Below are 19,392 nucleotides of genomic sequence, written 5' to 3' on the forward strand. Positions count from 1 at the left end.
TTGTTTGAGCGGGCCCCAAAAACACAATAAGTGTGGCGGAGCACGCCCTGTAATATAAATATTTGCAGCATGCAAATTACCTGTTGTGCAAATGACAAACGAAGGCACACTCATCTGGTAATAAAAACTGCCACTTGTAGGTTGATTCGCCATGCAATCACACTCAGCTCGCATGACAATAGAAAGTTTCTAACTCTGGGATTCTCAAGAAATTCCGATTTCCGCATTGTTCGACGACAGAACTATCAAGGTGAACTTTGCATCTGATTTGCAGTTCTATGCTGGGCGAAATCATGCAATGCAAATGGGAGTGTATGTCGATCGGTTGTTTTAATGGCTGTAATTAGTATCCCATGTCTAAATTGAGATGCGTCATCGCAGGTATTAAAAATTGTTTAGCTACAATTAGCGTAATTCAAGTTATTTGGCAGCTCGATAGGATCGAATGCTTTTTATAAAAACAATTGAACTGGGCTTTGCCGCTTGAGTGTGTCTACAACAGTGCAATTTTCAGCTTAACGTTAGGGGAGTGGCTCGATATCTATTTACTCCCCCTTGTAGACGGGCTTCCGCTTCTCGGCGAAGGCAGCGAGTCCCTCCAAACGATCCTTAGTGGGTATCACCTGCGAGTAGCAGATCTCCTCGATGGAGTACCCGGTGGCCAGGTCCACCTGCATGCCTTTGTCGATGGCTAATTTGGCCATTCGCACGCCCACGGGACCATTGGGCAGAATTTCCTCTGCCAATTTAAGAGCCTGCTGATAGGCGGCATCCTTGGTTTCGTTCTGTTTCACCACATGGTTGACCAGACCCAGATCTTTCGCCTCTGCTCCGTCGAACACTCGGGCCGTGAAGATGAGTTCTTTGGCCAAAGCAGGGGACAAAATGCGGGGCAGTCTTTGGGTGCCACCAGCTCCTGGTATGATAGCTAACCTTGTCTCCACCAGACCCATCTTCGTGTCGCTAGCAGCAGTCCGGATGTCACAGGCCAGAGCCATTTCCAGACCTCCACCGAGAGCAGCACCATCCACAGCAGCGATCACAGGCATAGGCAGCTGCTCAATGGCAATAAGCAGGCCCCTGAGCTCTTTTACAAATTCTGTGGCTTCCTCGGGTGTCATGCCTGGGATATATAATAAATTAAGTTAGCTTTATCAAAGGGATGTAAGACAGTTAAGGTATAACCTTTGCGCTCTTTCAAATCCGCTCCGGCACAGAAGATTCCAGGGCTCAGACTCCTCAATACAACCACCCTTGATCCATTATCCTTCTTTATATCTTCCAGGACATCGTTGAAGGTCTCTACCATTCCCCGGCTGAAGGAATTCTTAGCTGCTGGTCTGTTTAGGCCAATAACTGAGATCCCCTGCCGAGGTCCGTCCAAACGCTCCACGAGAACTTCACTTCCATCTCCATAGGGCGCTGCCGAAGCCAAATTACGTGATGCAACAAGTGGCCGGGCTAACTGTCGAGCTAAGCCAGACGCTCTTTTTATTAACATTGACATTTTATCGTTGAAAACAGATAAAAAGAAAGCAAGAAAAGGCAATTGGTTGATTATAAAACAACCGGCAGAAAACAGCTGTTGCCGACAGTGCTGACAAAAGCTTAAAGCCTATCGATAACAGTACTAAAGAGTCCAAGGCGGTGAATAAGCTTGTTCAGACTGAATTGGCATTTTACGGCATTCCTCTGACCAAATATATTAAATAATTAATAGTATTGTATATGTATAGAAAAAGCATCCACTTTATAAGAATTATAATAAATGTTTTCAAGGTGTGAATGCAATCTTTGCATTTATTTGCGCATGCCACTTTTTAAAATGCTGCACAGTGAGAACAATTGATAAGCATTGTAAGTGTGACCAAACTGTTTCGGCATGAAAAGAAAACCACAACATCAACGGCCAAAGCACAGACAAAAAGCGCCAGCCGGTGATGGTTAAATTTTCAGTATAAAAAAATCGCCAATGTATATTTAAAGTATATTTGCAAATACGTCCTCAACGCTCCAAGGATTGTGGCCCCAGGAAGGATTGGAGCATTCCACAGAGCGACTCTATCTGAAGTAGTTACGTCCGCAATTCGTATTGCACCCGTTCTATTTGGCCCGCATGACGTAGTTTTGCGCTAGAGGAGAAACCACGGAGCACCCCCCACAATAGAAAAGAACTGATTGGAATCTATAGTGAGATAGTGACGCAGCGCGCCGTGTAAGCATTACCATATGTGTGGAAGAGATAAGCATAATATGTATTCTTTTCCCGTGCAGGATGCTGTTGCGCGGCGTGCAGATCCTGCAGCGAAGACACCAGCACTTTGGAAAGGCTTTTAGCCAGTGCTCCTTACGTCAAGATGCCAGGAACCCTTGGAGGCGGCATGACGGCGAGGCATTCAAAATACAGCCGTGGAAGCGACCAAGCATGTTCCTTCAGTTTCGCTGCAGCGCCAATGACAGTGATTCCAAGAAGGAGAAACCTGTGCAGAAGGAGACCACCGCTGGTCCAGTTGCCAAGCCAAAGGAAACGAAAAACTTTGAGGTGAAGACCACAAAGGGTATCCTGTCTATCAGCACCACCATCGAGGACTCCAAAATTAACGAAATTGTGTTTGAAAAATACGATCTACCACCGGTAACCAAGGTGGCCGCAAGTGCCATTAATCTACGATCTACCTCCACTGGAGTAGCAACTGGTGCTGTTGGATTGGGAGAGAGTTCTGGTTCCGTTATAAATCCTCCTGAAACAGTGAAAAGCGCAGCTAAAAATTCTCCGGCTGGTGCTGCGCTAGCTGAAAAGGCAGGCGAAGGTATTCGAACATGCCCACCTGCAGAGGTAACGCCTCCAGCGCCTGTGATTCCTCTAAAGCGACCCCGATTCGATTATCGTGCTTCCCTAGAGCGAAACTTTGTGACCCCCAACCGGGCCATCAGCGATTTCTTGCTGACCGCCGCTCAACTCGAATGTCTGCCCAAGATCAAGCGGAGATCGCCGTACGAGCAGGAACCACCCATGACTGTATACTGGCGACGCGACGTTGAGGCTAAGGCCGTAGACGTTTGGGGGTCTAAGGAGAACCTGTTGCGGGAGCGACTCAAGCGGGAGGTGGAGCGCAAGCAATACCAGCAGAGTAAGTGTCTTTGTGTCCTGTGTCCGTTCTCCCTTTAATATGAGTGCTAAAGTCTATGACTCCGCAGATCTATTCACTGTCAAACGGCGGTTGCGTGACTACCGCAGGGAGATGGGATCTCGAACCAAAGTAATGCTCGACAACAGAAAGGAGTCGGAGAAGTCCGGGCAAGTGGTGGCCACCGCCATCGCTATGTGAGTTATATAACTTAAGAAATAATAGTTTCTGTGAATAAGATTTGTTCCCTTTTAGCAATGCAGCCAATTTGCTTTTCAAGGCAGGAGGTTGGCTGTACAGCGGTTCTCACAGCATGTTTGCAGAGGTTATCCATTCTTTGGCCGACTTAATCAACCAGCTCATCCTCGCCTTTGGCATCTACAAGTCCTCTCAGAGTCCCGATATAGATCATCCTTATGGATATATGAACATGAGATATGTTTCCTCGCTGATTTCGGGCGTTGGTATCTTTTGTGTAGGCTGTGGCCTGTCCATCTACCACGGTATTGATGGCATTCTCCATCCGGAACCCATAACAGATCTGTTTTGGGTGTATTGTATCTTGATGGGATCATTGGTTTCTGAGGGAGCCACTTTGGTGGTGGCCATTAATGAGCTTAAGCGATCGGCCAAGGAAAACAATATGTCCTTTAAGGATTATGGTGAGTTTATCATGTGTAATATGAAAATAAATCATAATGCTTACTTTACAGTGATTTCTGGCAAGGATCCGTGCGTGAATGTGGTGCTATGTGAAGACGCTGCAGCGGTAACTGGCGTCATGGTGGCTGCAGCTTGCATGGGATTAAGTAGTTACACAGGATCGCCCATCTTTGACGCCGCTGGATCACTGGTTATAGGTGCTCTCCTGGGCGCCGTGGCCTCCTTTATCATTTATACAAATGCTAATGCGCTGGTGGGGATATCCATTGCTTCCGAGCGCCTAGAAAAGATTAATTCTGCCTTGGAGGCTGATGTGATGATCAGAGCGATTTACGATGTCAAGGGAATCGACATTGGCAATGCTCGGGTTCGGTATAAGGTAAGACCTTGCTCTTAAAGGGCTTCAATGAGACTAAAGTTCATTTCCGTAGGCTGAGCTCGACTTTGACGGCCGTGAGCTGACCCGTTCGTATCTGGACAAACAGGATCTCGCAAAACTGCTCACGGTATGTGGTATTGACCCATTTCTGGGCCTGTCATTGACCGGTTTTTGATTTACCCCGCAGACGGTTCGAAGCTTCCAAAAGGTTGAGGATCTGGAGAGCTTTCTGCTGGATCAAGGCGAAAACATTGTGGACCTGATGGGCGGTGAAATTGATCGCATTGAGATGAATCTGCGGGTTAACTATAATGGATATGATAATCTAGTTATTCTATCTAAACTTATATATTTTAACAGACACAATTTCCGGAAATACGCCATGTGGACCTGGAAATACTCTAATCGCCCTCTATTCGCCTGGGGGACTGTTAAATACATAAAGCATTGGGTGATTTGGTTGCTTTCTATAAGAAATTATTGCCTGTCTAGCCTATATTTATTTCCCATTGTGTACTTCTAGATGTAAACCTAAAACTAAGCATTAAAAGTGTATTGCCGCGGGCTTGACAGGAGCCCTATCTATTTCTTAAAGTAGTTTGTTGTGAATTAAAGAGCCTAGATATTCCTTCACATCCCGTGTCTATAATAGTGTACTTGTTGTGCAACGTTTTCCCATTCTGGTACCACGGGTCGGAGGTCAACGAAAGCAACAATTTCAACGGACGATGCGCTCTGTAGCGCACTTCCCTCTGTGCGAATAGATTTCGATCTTTAACAGCGTTTTGCTTTCACTGTTAAAAGTCTGCGGCTCTGGGTCCGCTGTTTGTGAATTTTTTCAGTCTGACTTGGCGCGTGAATTAAAACGGTTGGCGGTAGGTGTACGCTTAGTGCCGAATAAATAAATATTATTTCCGATTCTCTGTGCACATAAATTATTTGCAAATAAGGCAGAGCATATATATGCACTGTATATTGAAGTTAATTGACAAATAGAAATTTTTGAAATATAAAATCGATGACAAAACTTGTGTACAAGAAACCTTAACAAGTTAACGTGTTAAATAAGCATTGCATGCGGTTTGTTTGTTCGTTTAATTGATTCCAAAATCGAGTAAAGTAAATAAACGTTCGAGTGGTAAAGAGCGTGAACTCTACTAATCGCCACAAAAGTATTACAACTGGCTATTGAGTGATTTTGCATAAACGAATTTCTTTTGAATCTCATAACGGGTTAGTGACCTATGACAAACAATAGAATTGTTTGTTTAACAAAGAGTTTTCTGCATACAAGAGTGAGAGATCACATTGTATTCAACATTTTAGGGCTTATTATAATAGGCCACATAAATCTGGGCAATATATGAACGACTGGAAATGCATGATATAGTTTTTAAAATATATTAACATGAGACTTGATGTGAAAAGTGCTGCAAACTCGATAACATTTATGTTATGTTATTCTATGTGAAATATATGTTATTAAAGAAAATTAATAAATTAATAATATAATTTAAGTCAGTTTCTAAGAAAAAAGTTTAATGTGCCTTATATGAAAGTGTTTAAACTTTGAAGATTCTATATTAAAATTAATTGTTAAGTCATAAGAGCATTAGCAGTTCGATATGTCCAGAAACAAATTTCCGAATCTAATTTGGTTTTTTAATTCGAGCTTTCCGATTGCCGAGTGGTACTTGTTGACCCATTAACGGTGCAAACAGCAACAAACTCAATTTACATGTTAATTAGGTGCCACATGGAATCGCTTTGAACAATGGCCAAATGAATATACTCGTTTCCCATCACGTATGTAGATAGGTTCTTGGGGGGTATCCCTACGATTCATGAATCGCAACTCAACTCGCGAATCAATTCATTCAGTGCAGGTGAAGAGCAACCCACTCATATTGAGGTCGCATTGAGTGCAATTGCTGATTCAGTAAATGTATTCCAACCCAGATGACGATCAATGCCATTCAATGCTATTCAAAACGCTGGAAGATCAATCAATCGAGTATAGTTCGTTCTCGTAATGCCTGTCACTGTGATTCTCTGCAATAAATCGATTAGTTAACTAACTAATTGTTTTTTATGCCTTTGTTTTTAAGTGTCGAATATAAATCACAAGCTTCTAGTTTTTCAGGCACACAATGTGGTTTTTATGGCTGATCTGCTTGCTGCTGCCAATTATAGATGCAGCTGAGAATGAGAAACCTCCTGCGAAGCCCAACATTATATTTATTTTGGCAGATGATTTGGTGAGTTTCGTTGATTACTATGAATTTAATACACATGTTATCTCCTTATTTAAAATTTTTTATTTTTTTAGGGCTTCAACGATGTGGGTTTCCATGGCTCGGCAGAGATTCCCACGCCCAACATAGACGCCTTGGCCTATTCTGGCATTATTCTGAATCGTTACTATGTGGCACCCATTTGTACTCCATCCAGATCTGCCCTTATGACGGGCAAATATCCCATACACACGGGTTTGTTTAGGTCATCCTTTTCTTGTTATTATAGTTATTAGTTTAATTTTCTGCAGGAATGCAGCATACAGTTCTTTATGCCGCTGAACCACGAGGTTTGCCCTTGGAGGAGAAAATACTGCCCCAGTATTTGAATGAATTGGGGTAGGTCAATGCCTATAATCATACCCACTTTATAAACACAATCTTAATTTTCAGTTACACCTCCCACATAGCTGGCAAGTGGCATTTGGGCCATTGGAAGCTGAAGTACACTCCGCTGTATCGCGGCTTTAGTAGCCACGTGGGATTCTGGTCGGGGCACCAGGATTACAACGATCACACCGCCGTGGAGAACAACCAGTGGGGTCTGGACATGCGCAATGGCACGCAAGTGGCCTATGACTTGCATGGTCACTACACCACGGATGTGATAACCGATCAATCGGTCAAGGTCATTGCTAACCATAATGCCACCAAGGGTCCATTGTTTCTCTACGTTGCCCATGCGGCCTGCCACTCGAGTAATCCGTACAATCCTCTCCCAGTTCCGGACAACGATGTGATCAAGATGTCGCACATTCCCAACTATAAACGCCGAAAATTTGCTGGTAAGTTTTATTACCAGGGAGAATTATAGGCATTTTATGATTTTAAAATTAGTTTATTTTGTATTATTCTAAAATGTAAATATTGTTGGCACTTGAGTGGTTCTTTTCTTTTATTAACAACAAAACACCTTTCCAGCTATGGTTTCCAAAATGGACGACTCTGTGGGTCAAATTGTGGACCAGCTGCGCAAGTCGAACATGCTGGAGAACTCGATCATCATATTCTCCTCGGATAACGGGGGACCAGCCCAAGGATTCAACCTTAACTTCGCCTCCAACTATCCCCTGAAGGGTGTGAAGAATACCCTGTGGGAGGGCGGAGTTAGAGCGGCGGGTCTCATGTGGTCACCTCTGCTAAAGAAAAGCCAACGAGTGTCCAACCAGACCATGCACATCGTTGACTGGTTGCCCACGCTCCTGGAGGCTGCTGGTGGTCAACCAGCCTTGGCTAATCTCAGCAAGCAAATCGATGGCCAGAGCATTTGGCGGGCACTGGTTCATGACAAGGCATCCCCTCGCTTGAATGTGCTCCACAATATCGATGATATATGGGGCAGTGCAGCTCTCAGCGTTGGAGATTGGAAGCTGGTCAAGGGCACCAATTACCGGGGTAGTTGGGATGGTTGGTATGGTCCGGCCGGGGAAAGAGATCCTCGTCTGTACGACTGGCAGTTGGTGGGCAGGAGTAGGGCGGGCAAAGCGCTGGAGGCTCTCAAGATGCTGCCAAGTCGGGCGGATCAGCAGAGGATACGAGCAGCTGCTACGGTGTCATGCCCGGGACAATCCTCCCAAGGAACTAGTTGTGTGGCCACTGCCTTCTCTGCTCCGTGCTTGTTCCACATCCGCGATGATCCCTGTGAGCAGTACAATCTGGCCAAGCAGTAAGTGCTGTAAATTTCAATGAAAAATGCTTATTTTCTTACAAATCACATTTAAGATATCCGGAAGTGGTAAGCGCCTTGATGGCGGAACTCGAGCGATTCAATGCCACCGCAGTGCCGCCCTCGAATAAACCAGCTGATCCTCGAGCCGATCCTAGATTCTGGAACTTTACGTGGACAAACTTTGGGGACTATCAAAATAACGATCTTGATACTTTTAGTGGGGATATTACTTTGGCAAAGACTGTGTAGAATAAAGATATGATGTAATATGATATGATATGTTTCGAAAGATCTTAAAAGTAGTAGTTTTGAAATAGGAACATAATTTACAAAATTTTGATAGAAAATTATTTCTGAAAGCCTTGTTTTAAACTCAACTAATATCACACAAATAAGAAAATAAGACAATCCCCATCACTTCAGTTTAATTTCCTTTTCAAGGAAATATGATTTGCTTATTTTCCGAGTTCTCTCCGTTCTTTAAATATTTGAAAAGTTCATAAACAATTGCGATTATTATGAGAGCCCTCAGACGGGGCAAAAGTATTTATTTGTTTGTAAAATTGGTTTACAGCTTAGGTTGCTTAGCGCATTATGAAAATACAAATACTTGCACGATTACAAAAAAACATCAAATGCGACAGTTTTGAGTCCGAGTGCGTACATTCAATGCGTTACGTGGTACGATCATACATACATACACTAGTTACATGGGCTTACGAGTATATCAAAATTCTACTATAGTACCAAAAAACTGTCTAATCTAGCTTGCGAGTGCCTTGATGCATCAGTAAGTTCGGCTGAACACGTCAAAATTTTGATTAGATTTGCTTGCTTGGTCTTCTGCTCTTCTACTGAGATTCCTAATCCTACACAGCTACTGAGAGATTGAAAGTGGGCAAAGGTTTTGATTAGAGCCATATGGAGTAGTCTAAGTGTATGAAGTGGATTTAATTTGGCATATAAAAGGTTACAAAGGGTTCGGATAGAGTTGCAGAAGCGTGGTCTCTGTGCGCTAAGCCTGGCGAAAGGACACCGCCGGTCCGTTTCCCCAAGTCCAGTCCAAGTCACCGATTTCCGGAATCCTCGGGTACACCTGCTGCGACTCGCTTCCCCTCCTAGCCGTGGACCAATTCCGGCGGCGGAGACTCCGACGAGCCGTACGGCCCGTCTAAATGCGCTCCGTGACGTAGACCTTCGCCGAGGCGGGCGCATTGGAACGCCGCACCGCAAAGGTGACGATGATGCCGATGAAGATCAGGGTGACACCGATGGCACTGGTGATGTAGTGCTCCACCAGCTTGTTCTCACTGCTGTACAGATATTACGAACAAATTAACCAAAGATATCAAAGCTTAAATTACCGAACTATTCTTACCTCACGCCCACCTCGTTGACGGTCTCGCGCTCCTTCTCGATCAGTCCCGTGACGGATGAGGCAATGGCCAGCCAGAAGTTGGCCAGTCCCAAGCTGGCGTGGATGGGCACCATGGCCGAGCGGCAGCTGTAGGTCTTGTTCTCACAGCACAGCATTACCAGAAAGCTATAGAAGATGCTGATTAATATGCCGGATTAGGACACCGAGTTGCGGAGACCCACCTGAAGAAGCCGATCACAAACTGGAGCACGAACATGCCCATTGTCACGAAGCCCAGCCACGAGTGGAGGCTATAGAAGTTGACCTTATGCAACGCGTCGTGGGAAGCGAAGACGGATATGAAACCCAAAGCGATGCACGGAATGGCCACGGCGTGAAAGAACATGTGGATCAGCTTCACATAGATTTGCTTCACGCAGCGGCACAGACGGTAGATCAAGATGGCTAATTGGGGGAGGGTACGAGTATATCACATTAGATTAAGATTGGTACATCTGAACAATTGGGATGGGCTTACAAAATCCGGAGAGCGTGACGAAGCCAGCGATCATGAGGATGGGATGCAGATTGAACTGCTGCTTGGGACTCTCCGACCAGGCGAAGCCATCGCGGTAGAACATCACCCAGAAGAGGGTCAGCACCAGCACGCCCACCAGCAGGATCGTGGACAGGATGACGATCAGCAAGTACTCGCACCAGGAGCAGCAGTTCCAGGCATTATCTGGATCCTCCTCATAGCGCCTGTAACGAGATAGGAGCATAGGGCAATCCATGATAGCATATGATATAGAACTGAAACCATTACTTTTTAATCCGAGTTTTCATGAAGTTGGGTCGATGGAAGAACATGCGATTCAGTTCATCTATAAAGGGTCCGTCAATGGGTTTCATACTTTGATGTGATTGTATTTGAGACCATAACCAGTATATATCATATATTTCTAGGATACAAGAAATTTACAGATTCGGATTTCTAGGGATAGAAGCTAGTGTAACTACAATCTGGGGTATGTACGTTTGCTTTCATTAAACACAATTTACGATGATTCCGAGGGCTGCCTTCGAATTATGGAGATTATACCAGAGATTCTCAAGAGATTACGCTAATTGCGGGTTGAATGTGCTCCTAATCGACTTAATTGATGGACAACAGATGTATAGATGGATCAAGTGGGATTACAGTGGGCTTAAGAGAAATCGCAATTATCTAATTTGCCTAGCAAATATCCAATCTTCCCCAATGCGTGGAGTAAGTCTGGTCCACTTGTCCTGGAATTTTTGGTTTGTATTTGGTGTAGATGATTTGGAAAAAAGTTTATCCTATCGCATGATTTTGACAGCTGGGGAAAGGGTAATGGAGTCAGAAGTGTATTGTTTCCACCCAATTGCGGCCTGTCTGTCATATCAATTTCATCACTTGTCGTGCGAGATCGTATGACATACAATTTCGATGGCTCATGATGGGCGCAATGATCTCATCCAGCCGCATAGCACAAAGATCCGTATGATCCATCATTCATCAGTGCAGTGCAGTGGGAGAAGTCCCAGAAAAACACAATGGGGTGCCAAACCAAAGCCATCTGTTGATCTTTCGAAAGTTAACGGCCTGCAGACAAACTGGAGTAGAAACATTGTGCACTCGGCGCAATTGGACGCATTGCTGGCCGCCAACCAACCGCCTAATCATCGCCAAGTGCAGCTCCTTGGTTTCGTTTGAAATTCCGAAATCCATTGGCGCAACAAAGTATCGAGTGTAAACAAAGCGATTATTTAAATTAATAGTGCGAGCCCCCTGTTGTGATAATGAAAGCAAAAGCGAATCGAATTACCAGACATCGCTCTCGCTTTCACGACACTTGCATCACTGCATTGTGAAGATAATGCCATGGGGCACCGTCGATGCTGCTCCAATTTACATGCCACACTATCCGCGGATTGCAACTGCAACGGACTTGCCGCATCGGACACGGCGGAGCGAGATCGGCGTGGCACTGAGTGCCCAAAGATCGGAGGCACTCGGAGAAAATGCGTGGACTCTCAACTGGGATTGCTAAATATATTCGATCGTTTAATTTTTATGAAATCTAAAATTGAATTTTTTAAAATATGATCTTATAATTCGGGATCGGGTATTTTCCATTTAAACATCGTTTATATTGTAGACAAGGGCTTGATCATTTCTTGATGTGATTTTCTTAATAGATTTTCAAAAATAAAAATAAAAAAGGCGATTTATATGCGCTGTCAGTTGTCAGGAGGGCTAAATTCATTCTGTGGGTTATATGAGTTGTCATGCATTAAATTTATTAAATTTATAAGCTATTTATATTCAGAAGTAAAATCAAATAAATAAAATTATAGTTAAAAAACAATTCAAGGGATTAAGCATAGCGGATATCCATAGTGCCAAAAAAGCTTGCTAACAAATATTCTTTCACACTTTCACATCAAAGATGATTGAATTATTTATGTACTGATTAGATCGAGATCGTTTAAATTGAAGATAAGAAATTCGTTCTGTTTGCACATAGACGAATGTTTCTGCCTTTAAAATAGATTAATGACGATCATTGATCATGTTTCTTGCTGTGCATCCGATGGCGGTGTCAATGAACGAGTGTCTGACACAAGTTGCACTCCTCCGCCGCGGTGGACGCGAGTGTGGATGTCGATGTGGCTGCAGCTGCGTCTGGGTTTGGGCTTGGGAATGGGTATGGGTATGGTTATGGGTTTGGGATTGGTAGTGCGGTTGGGGCAGGCATTTAGCTATCAACACATTGCAGGGGGATGATGATGGGGGGGAAGCTCTAGTGGCTGCAGTGGCTGTTTGCTTTAACACACATTTCACTTGCCGCAGATTGTTGGAAAACAAGCCCACACCAGTGTGCGGTGTGTCTGCAAATGTATCTGTATCTTTTAGCTGCACATTTGTATCTCTTTCACTTTTCATTTGCCCGCTGCGCTGAGAAATTTTCGTTAAAGGCTTTTCGTTTTATGGAAAACTCGTTTCTTGGCCGCCACCTGTTTTATGTATTCGAATCTGAACCTGAACCTCAGCTTCAGCCTCAGTCTGAGCCAGACTCATTGAGCCGGGTTTTTGGCCTAGGTGCAGCCACACATGGCTAATGGGTCATCGTGGATGAGAGGCTATTGACTTGGAGGTGGCACCCCCACTGCAAATGGGAGGTGGGAAAAACAGAGAAAGCGCATCGGATTTGCAGCGTAATCAGCCAATTCCAGCAGTCATTTAGCAAATGCAAATTAATGCATTATTTGTGCAAATATAAGCCGAGAAAACTACGACGATTGATTCAGGGATTATTTATGACTACAAAATTATTATAAAATGCAAGTAGTTGGAAAAGCCTAATGAAAAGCAGTAAAGTTTGATGTCTTAATTTATGGGATTTAAATGTTATGTATTTAATGTATAAACTCACTTTAATTCTGGCCAAAAACTTAATGAAAACAATGTCTAAATCTAAATCCTATCTTATCCTATCTAAGATATGCAAATTGAATTTGCTTTCCGCGAGCATCAAGCTTAAAATATTATTATATTTTACAGATATAACGTGTTTAGTCAAGTCTAAGCCCTTTACATTTCTTATCGCAGATAAACAAACTCTTCTCGTGAAACTGGAGTGGGATAAATTTAGAAAACATCTTATCTCGGTCATGTGATGGAGATTATGATGACCATGACTGCGGGATGTCCAACTGCGAGTGGATCTACAAAAAGTGTACTAATCAGATGATAGGGAAACGAGAGCTTCTGCGAAGGCCTCTATATAACCAGGCTAATTATGCCTATAGCTTGATTTACTTGTGCAGTAATAAAAGTGGAGCAATGCTACCGCTAAAAAGATGAATATATGGGAAAACCTAGTGGCAGAGGAATGGTAGCAGGAAGCCAGGGCACAATTCAATTAAAGAAACCATCAGATGTAACAAGTAACGAGCTGACGCGGAATGCACAATTAAAAGTCTGCGGATCGAGGCAAATTAAAACATTTGCTGTCGCACGCATGGCTGAAAATCACTCGAACACTCCAACACACTTCTGCGTATCCTGCGGGTTGATTATGACGAAGTACTCGTACGGCATACTATATATGTATATACTGGTCTGATCCAAACCGATCTGATACGATTCGATGCGGCAGGGGGTTACTATATACATTACAATGTCTGGCATTTGTTTAGAGACGACGTCGATGTTGCGGCTTGTTTAATTGAAGCGATCTCTCGAGGGAGTGCGGGTACGATCCAATAATCCGAGCTGAACTCGCAGACATACATGTGTACATGTGTGCTTGAAATTGTATCTTGCAGATACAATCGAATTCGCGCTACAACAACCTGACACTATCACTTAACATATGTACCCTTGTACGATCGAAGTACTTTTCTCCACAAGCGGCAATTGTTTAAATTAAATAAATACACTCGAGAACAACACGCAATTTGCTTATATTATGTTTAAAGTCTGGCCCTGGGGGTTGGTTTTCTTGGTTCGATTTTGGGACTTACGATGTTGTCGTTCCTCCACGCGGCATTTTGGCCAAGTGGCGATCTCGCATTTAGCCAAGTGTTGCTATTTGGGCCGAAATTTGTTGGGTTTTTCTTGCTTACGCTGTCACCGCCACCCACTAGACGTAGAATTGCTGGGCGGTGCGTCACGGATCGGCTCTATATAGGTGTTTATATATATATATATACAATATATCTGGGATGGCCCAACTAAAGGTCGCTTTCCGCGTAATTGTGCTTCTATATCTGTTCTGTAAAATGCCACAATCGAGAGACAATTGAGAACCGAAGTCTGGCTAAGGGATCGCTAATCGCTAATAGAACTTTTCCAGTTTGGATACAGATGCTAATCGAGCTGAATGCGTTAATTTGTCAATCACACAAGGCCGAAAAGCGATCCCAAAACAGTGACGGATTCGGTTCGTTATTTATTCATGTGCTCATGTAAGGGGCCGCAGGTTCACAACGAATTTAATCAAGGCGGGATTGTATAGATGCAAATTTTGATGTTCGCTTAACAACGCGAAAAAGTACTTTTTAGTCAAAGAAAGTGGCCGATCCACAAGTAGCGTGTAAAAGGCACCCAAAAAATGTTGAAAAGTGGCACACAAGTTGGGCATAAACAAAGCACTTTAAATAAAAAAGTGATTTTTTTTATGTTCAATTTATCTATGCTTTTGTTTATATAGCTCCTTTTGTTAACAGCCGCACTAACACAAACAACCGCACGAAAATCCTCAATTAAATTCACTGAATTTTACTATCAAATGAAGTGTAACGACGATCAGATCGCGGCGATCAGCTAGAGACAACTGAAAATTTATTTCAATTTTCTGCTCGAAGCTTTATGGAACTAAAAAATCGAGCTGGGTTTTAGATCCTATGGGCATTCTTCGCAACGATACTTTAGTCGAGACATCAACTGATCCCCAGCTTTTAAGCAGGCAACGGAACCAATTTTGTGTAAAAGCAGAGAAGTAAACCATTGGAGGATCTATGTCGTCGAGACATCAACCGAGCAGCTCAGCAAGGAAGCAAACCATGAACAGAAATTTGAATTTAAGAATGTGTGTTAATTATTTACCTAACTTTTTTTTAATTAGCGAGATTTATAGCTCGGTTTCTTTCCGACTCGACCTCGTATTATGCAATCTTTGGTCTAAAAGGCTGCTACTTGAGCTCTTAAGATTAGGGGCAAATAAAGTTAAGATAAAAGATAGACCAGTTCATCATCTGACTGGAAACTGTCATCAGAATTAAATGGCACTGTGATAAGAAAAAACTTTTTTCATCTTTAAGTAAAGACAGAAATAGTCTGCTAACTACATACAGAAACTAATTAGTGGACACCTGTTTGTCAACAATACTCCGTGTCTATAAATAAATAAGCAAATGGGAGTATCAATCAAAACACCTGCCAGCAGCAGCTTGTATCAATCAAATATTTATGGAAGCGAAGCTTCCACTAATTCCCAGCGAAATACTGGGTCAGCAATTGGTCGTGGAGCGGGAGTTAGGGAGAACCTCATCCACATTCATCTACCTCAGTGCCCATGCCCACTCTTACTTTCCCGCAAAGACAACAAACACACCCTCGGACTTTGGGTCATTATTCCGGCTCCTTGGAGCACATAAGCCAAGTGGGTATTGTTCGGGCACCTCGCCCAAAAATTACTGGAAATCAAATGAAAATGAAATGAAAACGAGGCGGCGAAAAGGTTGAGTCCTCGGGAAGAGAAGGAAAAATACCAGTAATTACTTGAAGCTTACCGAGCTTCGTGCCAGAAATTGGACGCCAAAGGACGTGGGAGAATGGAGAATTCCGGGCGGAATGTTTACGGCCAGTTACTATGTGAGTTGGGCGCACGCGATCAACTGTTGAATTTGTGGGCCTGTACGGGTTACAGGAAGGATGTGTCCGGCTCTTTGTGTGATTTGCAACGAGGTCGCATTAAAATAAAATTTACGACTTTCAAGGATACGTGAATTAGGAAATTGGCGCGTAAAAATAAACTCGACCTCCTGAAAGGGTGTGTAGGCGTCGACATTTGCCGTTCACCGTCATTGTTAATTAGTCTTTGGGGCAATTCCTGACGTGCCCGGGCACTATTTCATGTAAATATTACACATACGCCGCGTGGTGCCATTAAAATCGATTAAAGCAGGCGTACGAATGGCCGGCTATCTAAGTCTTTTCATGTTTTACATATCTCTCAGCCCAAGTTAGAGCTTCTAACCGGCAGATGAGCATCGCATCGGTGATGGGCAAGGCCAATTGCCGGCTAGACATGAGCTCCAAATTGGCCTCCGGGGAAATTGGTCTCTATGTTCTTGTGCCTGCCTCGAATTTGCTATGCATAAGTGACACAATTTACTTAAATATTGATAAACAAATGTGTTGGCGAATCTGTTGACTAAATTGTGTTGATTAGCTGGGCATGGGGGATTGATTGGTCGAGCGGTTGAGAATTTGGGAATTTTAAAATATAACCGAGAAAATGTAAGTTACATTCTTATAAGAATATTTAAAAGTAAATAGAGTAACAATAAAGGATCTTCATGTTAAGAAATATAATTGCTATATTGCTAATTGCTTCAAAGCGTAAGGCTACTTAACTGATGAACTTTTAACTTAATTTTTCTTAAGATTTTCAGTGGCAGGCAATCTTTGACCATCTATATCACACTTCATCCTATATGAGAGCTGTTTTAATATTAAAAGCAACAGACTTTACACAGATTTATGGTCTATTTTTGGCTCAACTCACTTTTCATCCGGCGGCGGGGGCATCTCGATGCCATTGGGAGTACCCGGGGGCGACTTCTCGCTGACCCTGTCCATGGCCTCCTCCATCGGCGGGAGGGGGCTCACCGAGTTCGTGTCCATGTGAAAGCAATCAATTTTGATGCCTCTGCTCCGCTGACTGGCTGCATTGCGAGAAGAGAAACATTTATGAGGCTCGGCATTTAAATGTGGCATTTTAATAGAGAGAACAACAGAACAGCAGCAGGATTCCGATTCAGATTCAGTTTCTGATTCCACATCCGCAACTCTGCATAATAATAGGGGGTGTAGGTCTCATCTGTTGATGAATGGCGGCGCCGCCATAAGTCTGTATATATATAGTTCTGTACAATGTATGGGCCTTTCGAATGGGGGGAGAACCAAGCATTATAAGCGGGGAAGTCGCTTTTCATGGCGGGAAGTGGAAATGGCTTTTGGCATTTATTTTTGGCGACTCCACAAGGTGGCAAAAGTGCAGCGTCAACTGAAGTCCAGGGCATTGCACTTGGCTCGCTCTCTGTTTTTGTTTTTTTTTGTCTTGCGGATTTCGTGTATTTTTTCCGCCGCCTCTACCATGTGTGAAATTGGCTCATCACACGTCCGAATGCGTTCTGCAGAGAGCGCCAATTTCCGATTCACGTCGCCCGTCAAGTCGAAGATACTCCAGATACTCCAGATACTTCAGATACTCCTGCTCCGAATGTGTGTGGGTTCTTTCGTTCGGCGCCCTTTTCCTGCTTTCCCACCAATCAATTATTATCGGACGTTCTAGTTCTTGGGGGTTCGATGAACCCGATGCAGAGACACTTGATGGACACATCAATGCCTGGCATTTGCTGATGCCGAAGCCAACTTCCTTTGCCCAGCCAACCAGTCAACCAGTCAACCGGCAACCACAGTCCGCCCCTCCATTTCGAAATTCCTGCGAGTCGTTTGCATAGCCCACTGACCCTATCCCCACACACACACACATGTGTCCAGTTCCCACGGCACTGGACGATGGGGATTGACATTCCCTCTGCCTGGATTATGCTGATTATAAAGGTCCCAACTTAAGGGTATTATTAGTAAATGAGAGAGAGACATGTTCGGGTTGTGGGTGCATGCAGTTCGGTTTTGATTGGAATCACCATATGCTCTCGCCCTCAGTCATTTGATTTACTCGTTTGACGAGCAAGTTGAAGTTCTCAAAGTTATAAAAGTTAATTACTTTGAATTATATCCTGAAGATTATTTTAACTTTGTAACAAGCATGTAAATAAAATGTTTCTAACCATTAATATTGCCTTGGTAGCATAACATATGAAGCAGTTGGATTTATTATTATTAATTAATAAATAAGATTTCTTTGTTAATTATTGAGTTTTTCCCCACCATGAAATTCTATTATCAATTCTACATTGTGTGATTTGTTCTTTAATTAATATGAACTAATTAGCTGGCGCTTCAAAAGCTTTTCGAACCTCCTAAGTGCTTGTCCCCAAAACAATAATCAAGAATTTCCTATTAGATTTGAGATCTTGTTGTTCCCAGATGGCAGACCCACTTCCCAGTCCCCAATCGCTTTGGGCTACTTTCTGGAGAGGAAGCTGGACATTATGCAATCCCGCAGCTGCTGACGCTGCCCGTTGCTGCGCCAAATGAAGCAAACAAACAAAGCGAGCGGCCAAAAATCCACTCACAAAAGAAGGGCTCCAAATATTTCGAGGCCCGGATATGCAGCGACTTGTGCAGAGAGATTGTCAATGTAGAGGGGGGAAATGCAGAAATCGGGGCCTAGGAGACGGAATGGGTTGGCATGGAGACTGCCTAGGATGCCTAGTCTTCCCACAACAGACATCCTTTTGTGGCGGGGACTTAATAATCCGATTTGGGTCTGGCGAAATCTGTGTGTTTTATGCACTCTTATATGAGAAACCAGCTAGCAAAGCGGAAACGGAAACGATGCTCCTGTTGTTCTTGCCACTCTCGATTTGCTGTCTTTGCGGCAAAATGTGAACCTACCCCAAGTTCGTGTGGCGTGTGCGTTGCGGTGTCAAAAACCCTTTTCAATGAAAACTTAATTACTCTATTATGCACAAACTCTACGCGAATGGGGTATGCGCTTAATTGGATTTGCGGCCGCTTCAACGAGCTGGAATTTAACAATTTTCCACAATTAATTCATCTGCCCGAACGCGAACGGAGTGCATCCCTCCTCCGGCGGAGATGGTGCGGCCTGCAAGGGAGCTGCTGACGGATGATGGAAACTCCGCAAACAAACCGGCACGGAACACAAGCGCTGCGAGTCAATAACACACCCACGTCCGAACTCCACGAATGCTGCGAACGAACTGAGCCATGCGGCACTGGGAAAACTAACCGACGACATGCCATAATGGTGCTATAATCCAGCTTCGTATCTGCTGGCTTCGTGTAAAATACGTTCGGCTTTTAAAGTTTATAGCAAATACGTGTAGAGGGGAACGTGTTATTTACATTAAATGTAGAATAAATTGATTGATGGAAGTGTTTGAATTAAATACATCGATTTAAAAACCCCTAACAATTGTCAATGAATCAA

The 19,392-nt window shown here is 43.6% G+C and overlaps 4 protein-coding genes across 15 annotated transcripts; 2 read left to right on the plus strand and 2 right to left on the minus strand.

Moving 5' to 3' along the window:
* Window positions 1–311: 311 nt before the first annotated feature.
* On the minus strand, window positions 312–1,578 carry LOC6608882 (methylglutaconyl-CoA hydratase, mitochondrial). The gene is made up of 2 exons (XM_002033560.2): window positions 1,186–1,578; window positions 312–1,123 (listed from the first exon to the last, which is right to left on the minus strand). The coding sequence occupies exons 1-2, from the start codon at window positions 1,505–1,507 to the stop codon at window positions 546–548; spliced, it is 900 nt and encodes a 299-aa protein (XP_002033596.2). The 5' UTR covers window positions 1,508–1,578; the 3' UTR covers window positions 312–545.
* Window positions 1,579–1,654: 76 nt separating this feature from the next.
* Window positions 1,655–4,803, plus strand: LOC6608883 (zinc transporter 9). 2 transcript variants are annotated; one of them, XM_032716247.1, is made up of 8 exons: window positions 1,655–2,215; window positions 2,275–3,131; window positions 3,184–3,325; window positions 3,384–3,790; window positions 3,842–4,170; window positions 4,223–4,297; window positions 4,358–4,471; window positions 4,531–4,803. In XM_032716247.1, the coding sequence occupies exons 2-8, from the start codon at window positions 2,276–2,278 to the stop codon at window positions 4,573–4,575; spliced, it is 1,968 nt and encodes a 655-aa protein (XP_032572138.1). In that variant the 5' UTR covers window positions 1,655–2,215; window position 2,275; the 3' UTR covers window positions 4,576–4,803. The 2 variants fall into 2 exon arrangements, with proteins under 2 accessions (XP_032572138.1, XP_002033597.1); XM_002033561.2 differs by having other exon boundaries at window positions 3,199–3,325.
* A 90-nt stretch (window positions 4,804–4,893) lies between these two features.
* Window positions 4,894–8,405, plus strand: LOC6608884 (arylsulfatase B). Of its 4 annotated transcripts, none has more exons than XM_032716249.1 (7): window positions 4,894–5,403; window positions 6,306–6,428; window positions 6,500–6,659; window positions 6,716–6,803; window positions 6,858–7,249; window positions 7,386–8,130; window positions 8,187–8,405. In XM_032716249.1, the coding sequence occupies exons 2-7, from the start codon at window positions 6,321–6,323 to the stop codon at window positions 8,380–8,382; spliced, it is 1,689 nt and encodes a 562-aa protein (XP_032572140.1). In that variant the 5' UTR covers window positions 4,894–5,403; window positions 6,306–6,320; the 3' UTR covers window positions 8,383–8,405. The 4 variants fall into 4 exon arrangements, with proteins under 4 accessions (XP_032572140.1, XP_032572141.1, XP_032572142.1 ...); XM_032716250.1 differs by having other exon boundaries at window positions 6,314–6,428; XM_032716251.1 differs by having other exon boundaries at window positions 4,894–5,045.
* Window positions 8,406–8,646: 241 nt separating this feature from the next.
* Window positions 8,647–19,164, minus strand: LOC6608885 (cytochrome b reductase 1). 8 transcript variants are annotated; one of them, XM_032716254.1, is made up of 6 exons: window positions 18,834–19,164; window positions 16,813–16,972; window positions 10,029–10,252; window positions 9,733–9,955; window positions 9,512–9,676; window positions 8,647–9,443 (listed from the first exon to the last, which is right to left on the minus strand). In XM_032716254.1, the coding sequence occupies exons 2-6, from the start codon at window positions 16,929–16,931 to the stop codon at window positions 9,305–9,307; spliced, it is 870 nt and encodes a 289-aa protein (XP_032572145.1). In that variant the 5' UTR covers window positions 16,932–16,972; window positions 18,834–19,164; the 3' UTR covers window positions 8,647–9,304. The 8 variants fall into 8 exon arrangements, with proteins under 8 accessions (XP_032572145.1, XP_002033599.1, XP_032572151.1 ...); XM_002033563.2 differs by having other exon boundaries at window positions 8,647–9,446; XM_032716260.1 differs by lacking the exons at window positions 16,813–16,972; window positions 18,834–19,164 and adding exons at window positions 14,045–14,295; window positions 14,806–14,885 and having other exon boundaries at window positions 8,647–9,446.
* Window positions 19,165–19,392: the final 228 nt, after the last annotated feature.

The sequence above is a fragment of the Drosophila sechellia genome, chromosome 2R, assembly GCF_004382195.2.
Source record: "Drosophila sechellia strain sech25 chromosome 2R, ASM438219v1, whole genome shotgun sequence".
In the NCBI taxonomy this organism is placed as follows: Eukaryota; Metazoa; Arthropoda; class Insecta; order Diptera; family Drosophilidae; genus Drosophila; species Drosophila sechellia.

What these genes read in the sequence shown, in the direction of transcription:
- LOC6608882 (XM_002033560.2), bottom strand. Translation starts at nt 1,507, where the DNA reads ATGTCAATGTTAATAAAAAGAGCGTCTGGCTTAGCTCGACAGTTAGCC. An exon ending in GGATTTGAAAGAGCGCAAAG is followed by an intron (nt 1,124 to 1,185) that starts GTTATACCTTAA and finishes TATATATCCCAG; the next exon opens with GCATGACACCCGAGGAAGCC.
- LOC6608883 (XM_032716247.1), top strand. Translation starts at nt 2,276, where the DNA reads ATGCTGTTGCGCGGCGTGCAGATCCTGCAGCGAAGACACCAGCACTTT. An exon ending in TATGTCCTTTAAGGATTATG is followed by an intron (nt 3,791 to 3,841) that starts GTGAGTTTATCA and finishes CTTACTTTACAG; the next exon opens with TGATTTCTGGCAAGGATCCG. An exon ending in GCATTGAGATGAATCTGCGG is followed by an intron (nt 4,472 to 4,530) that starts GTTAACTATAAT and finishes ATATTTTAACAG; the next exon opens with ACACAATTTCCGGAAATACG.
- LOC6608884 (XM_032716249.1), top strand. Translation starts at nt 6,321, where the DNA reads ATGTGGTTTTTATGGCTGATCTGCTTGCTGCTGCCAATTATAGATGCA. An exon ending in CAAATATCCCATACACACGG is followed by an intron (nt 6,660 to 6,715) that starts GTTTGTTTAGGT and finishes AATTTTCTGCAG; the next exon opens with GAATGCAGCATACAGTTCTT. An exon ending in CAGTACAATCTGGCCAAGCA is followed by an intron (nt 8,131 to 8,186) that starts GTAAGTGCTGTA and finishes ATCACATTTAAG; the next exon opens with ATATCCGGAAGTGGTAAGCG.
- LOC6608885 (XM_002033563.2), bottom strand. Translation starts at nt 16,931, where the DNA reads ATGGACACGAACTCGGTGAGCCCCCTCCCGCCGATGGAGGAGGCCATG. An exon ending in TTTGTGATCGGCTTCTTCAG is followed by an intron (nt 9,677 to 9,732) that starts GTGGGTCTCCGC and finishes CATCTTCTATAG; the next exon opens with CTTTCTGGTAATGCTGTGCT. An exon ending in GTCAACGAGGTGGGCGTGAG is followed by an intron (nt 9,447 to 9,511) that starts GTAAGAATAGTT and finishes ATATCTGTACAG; the next exon opens with CAGTGAGAACAAGCTGGTGG.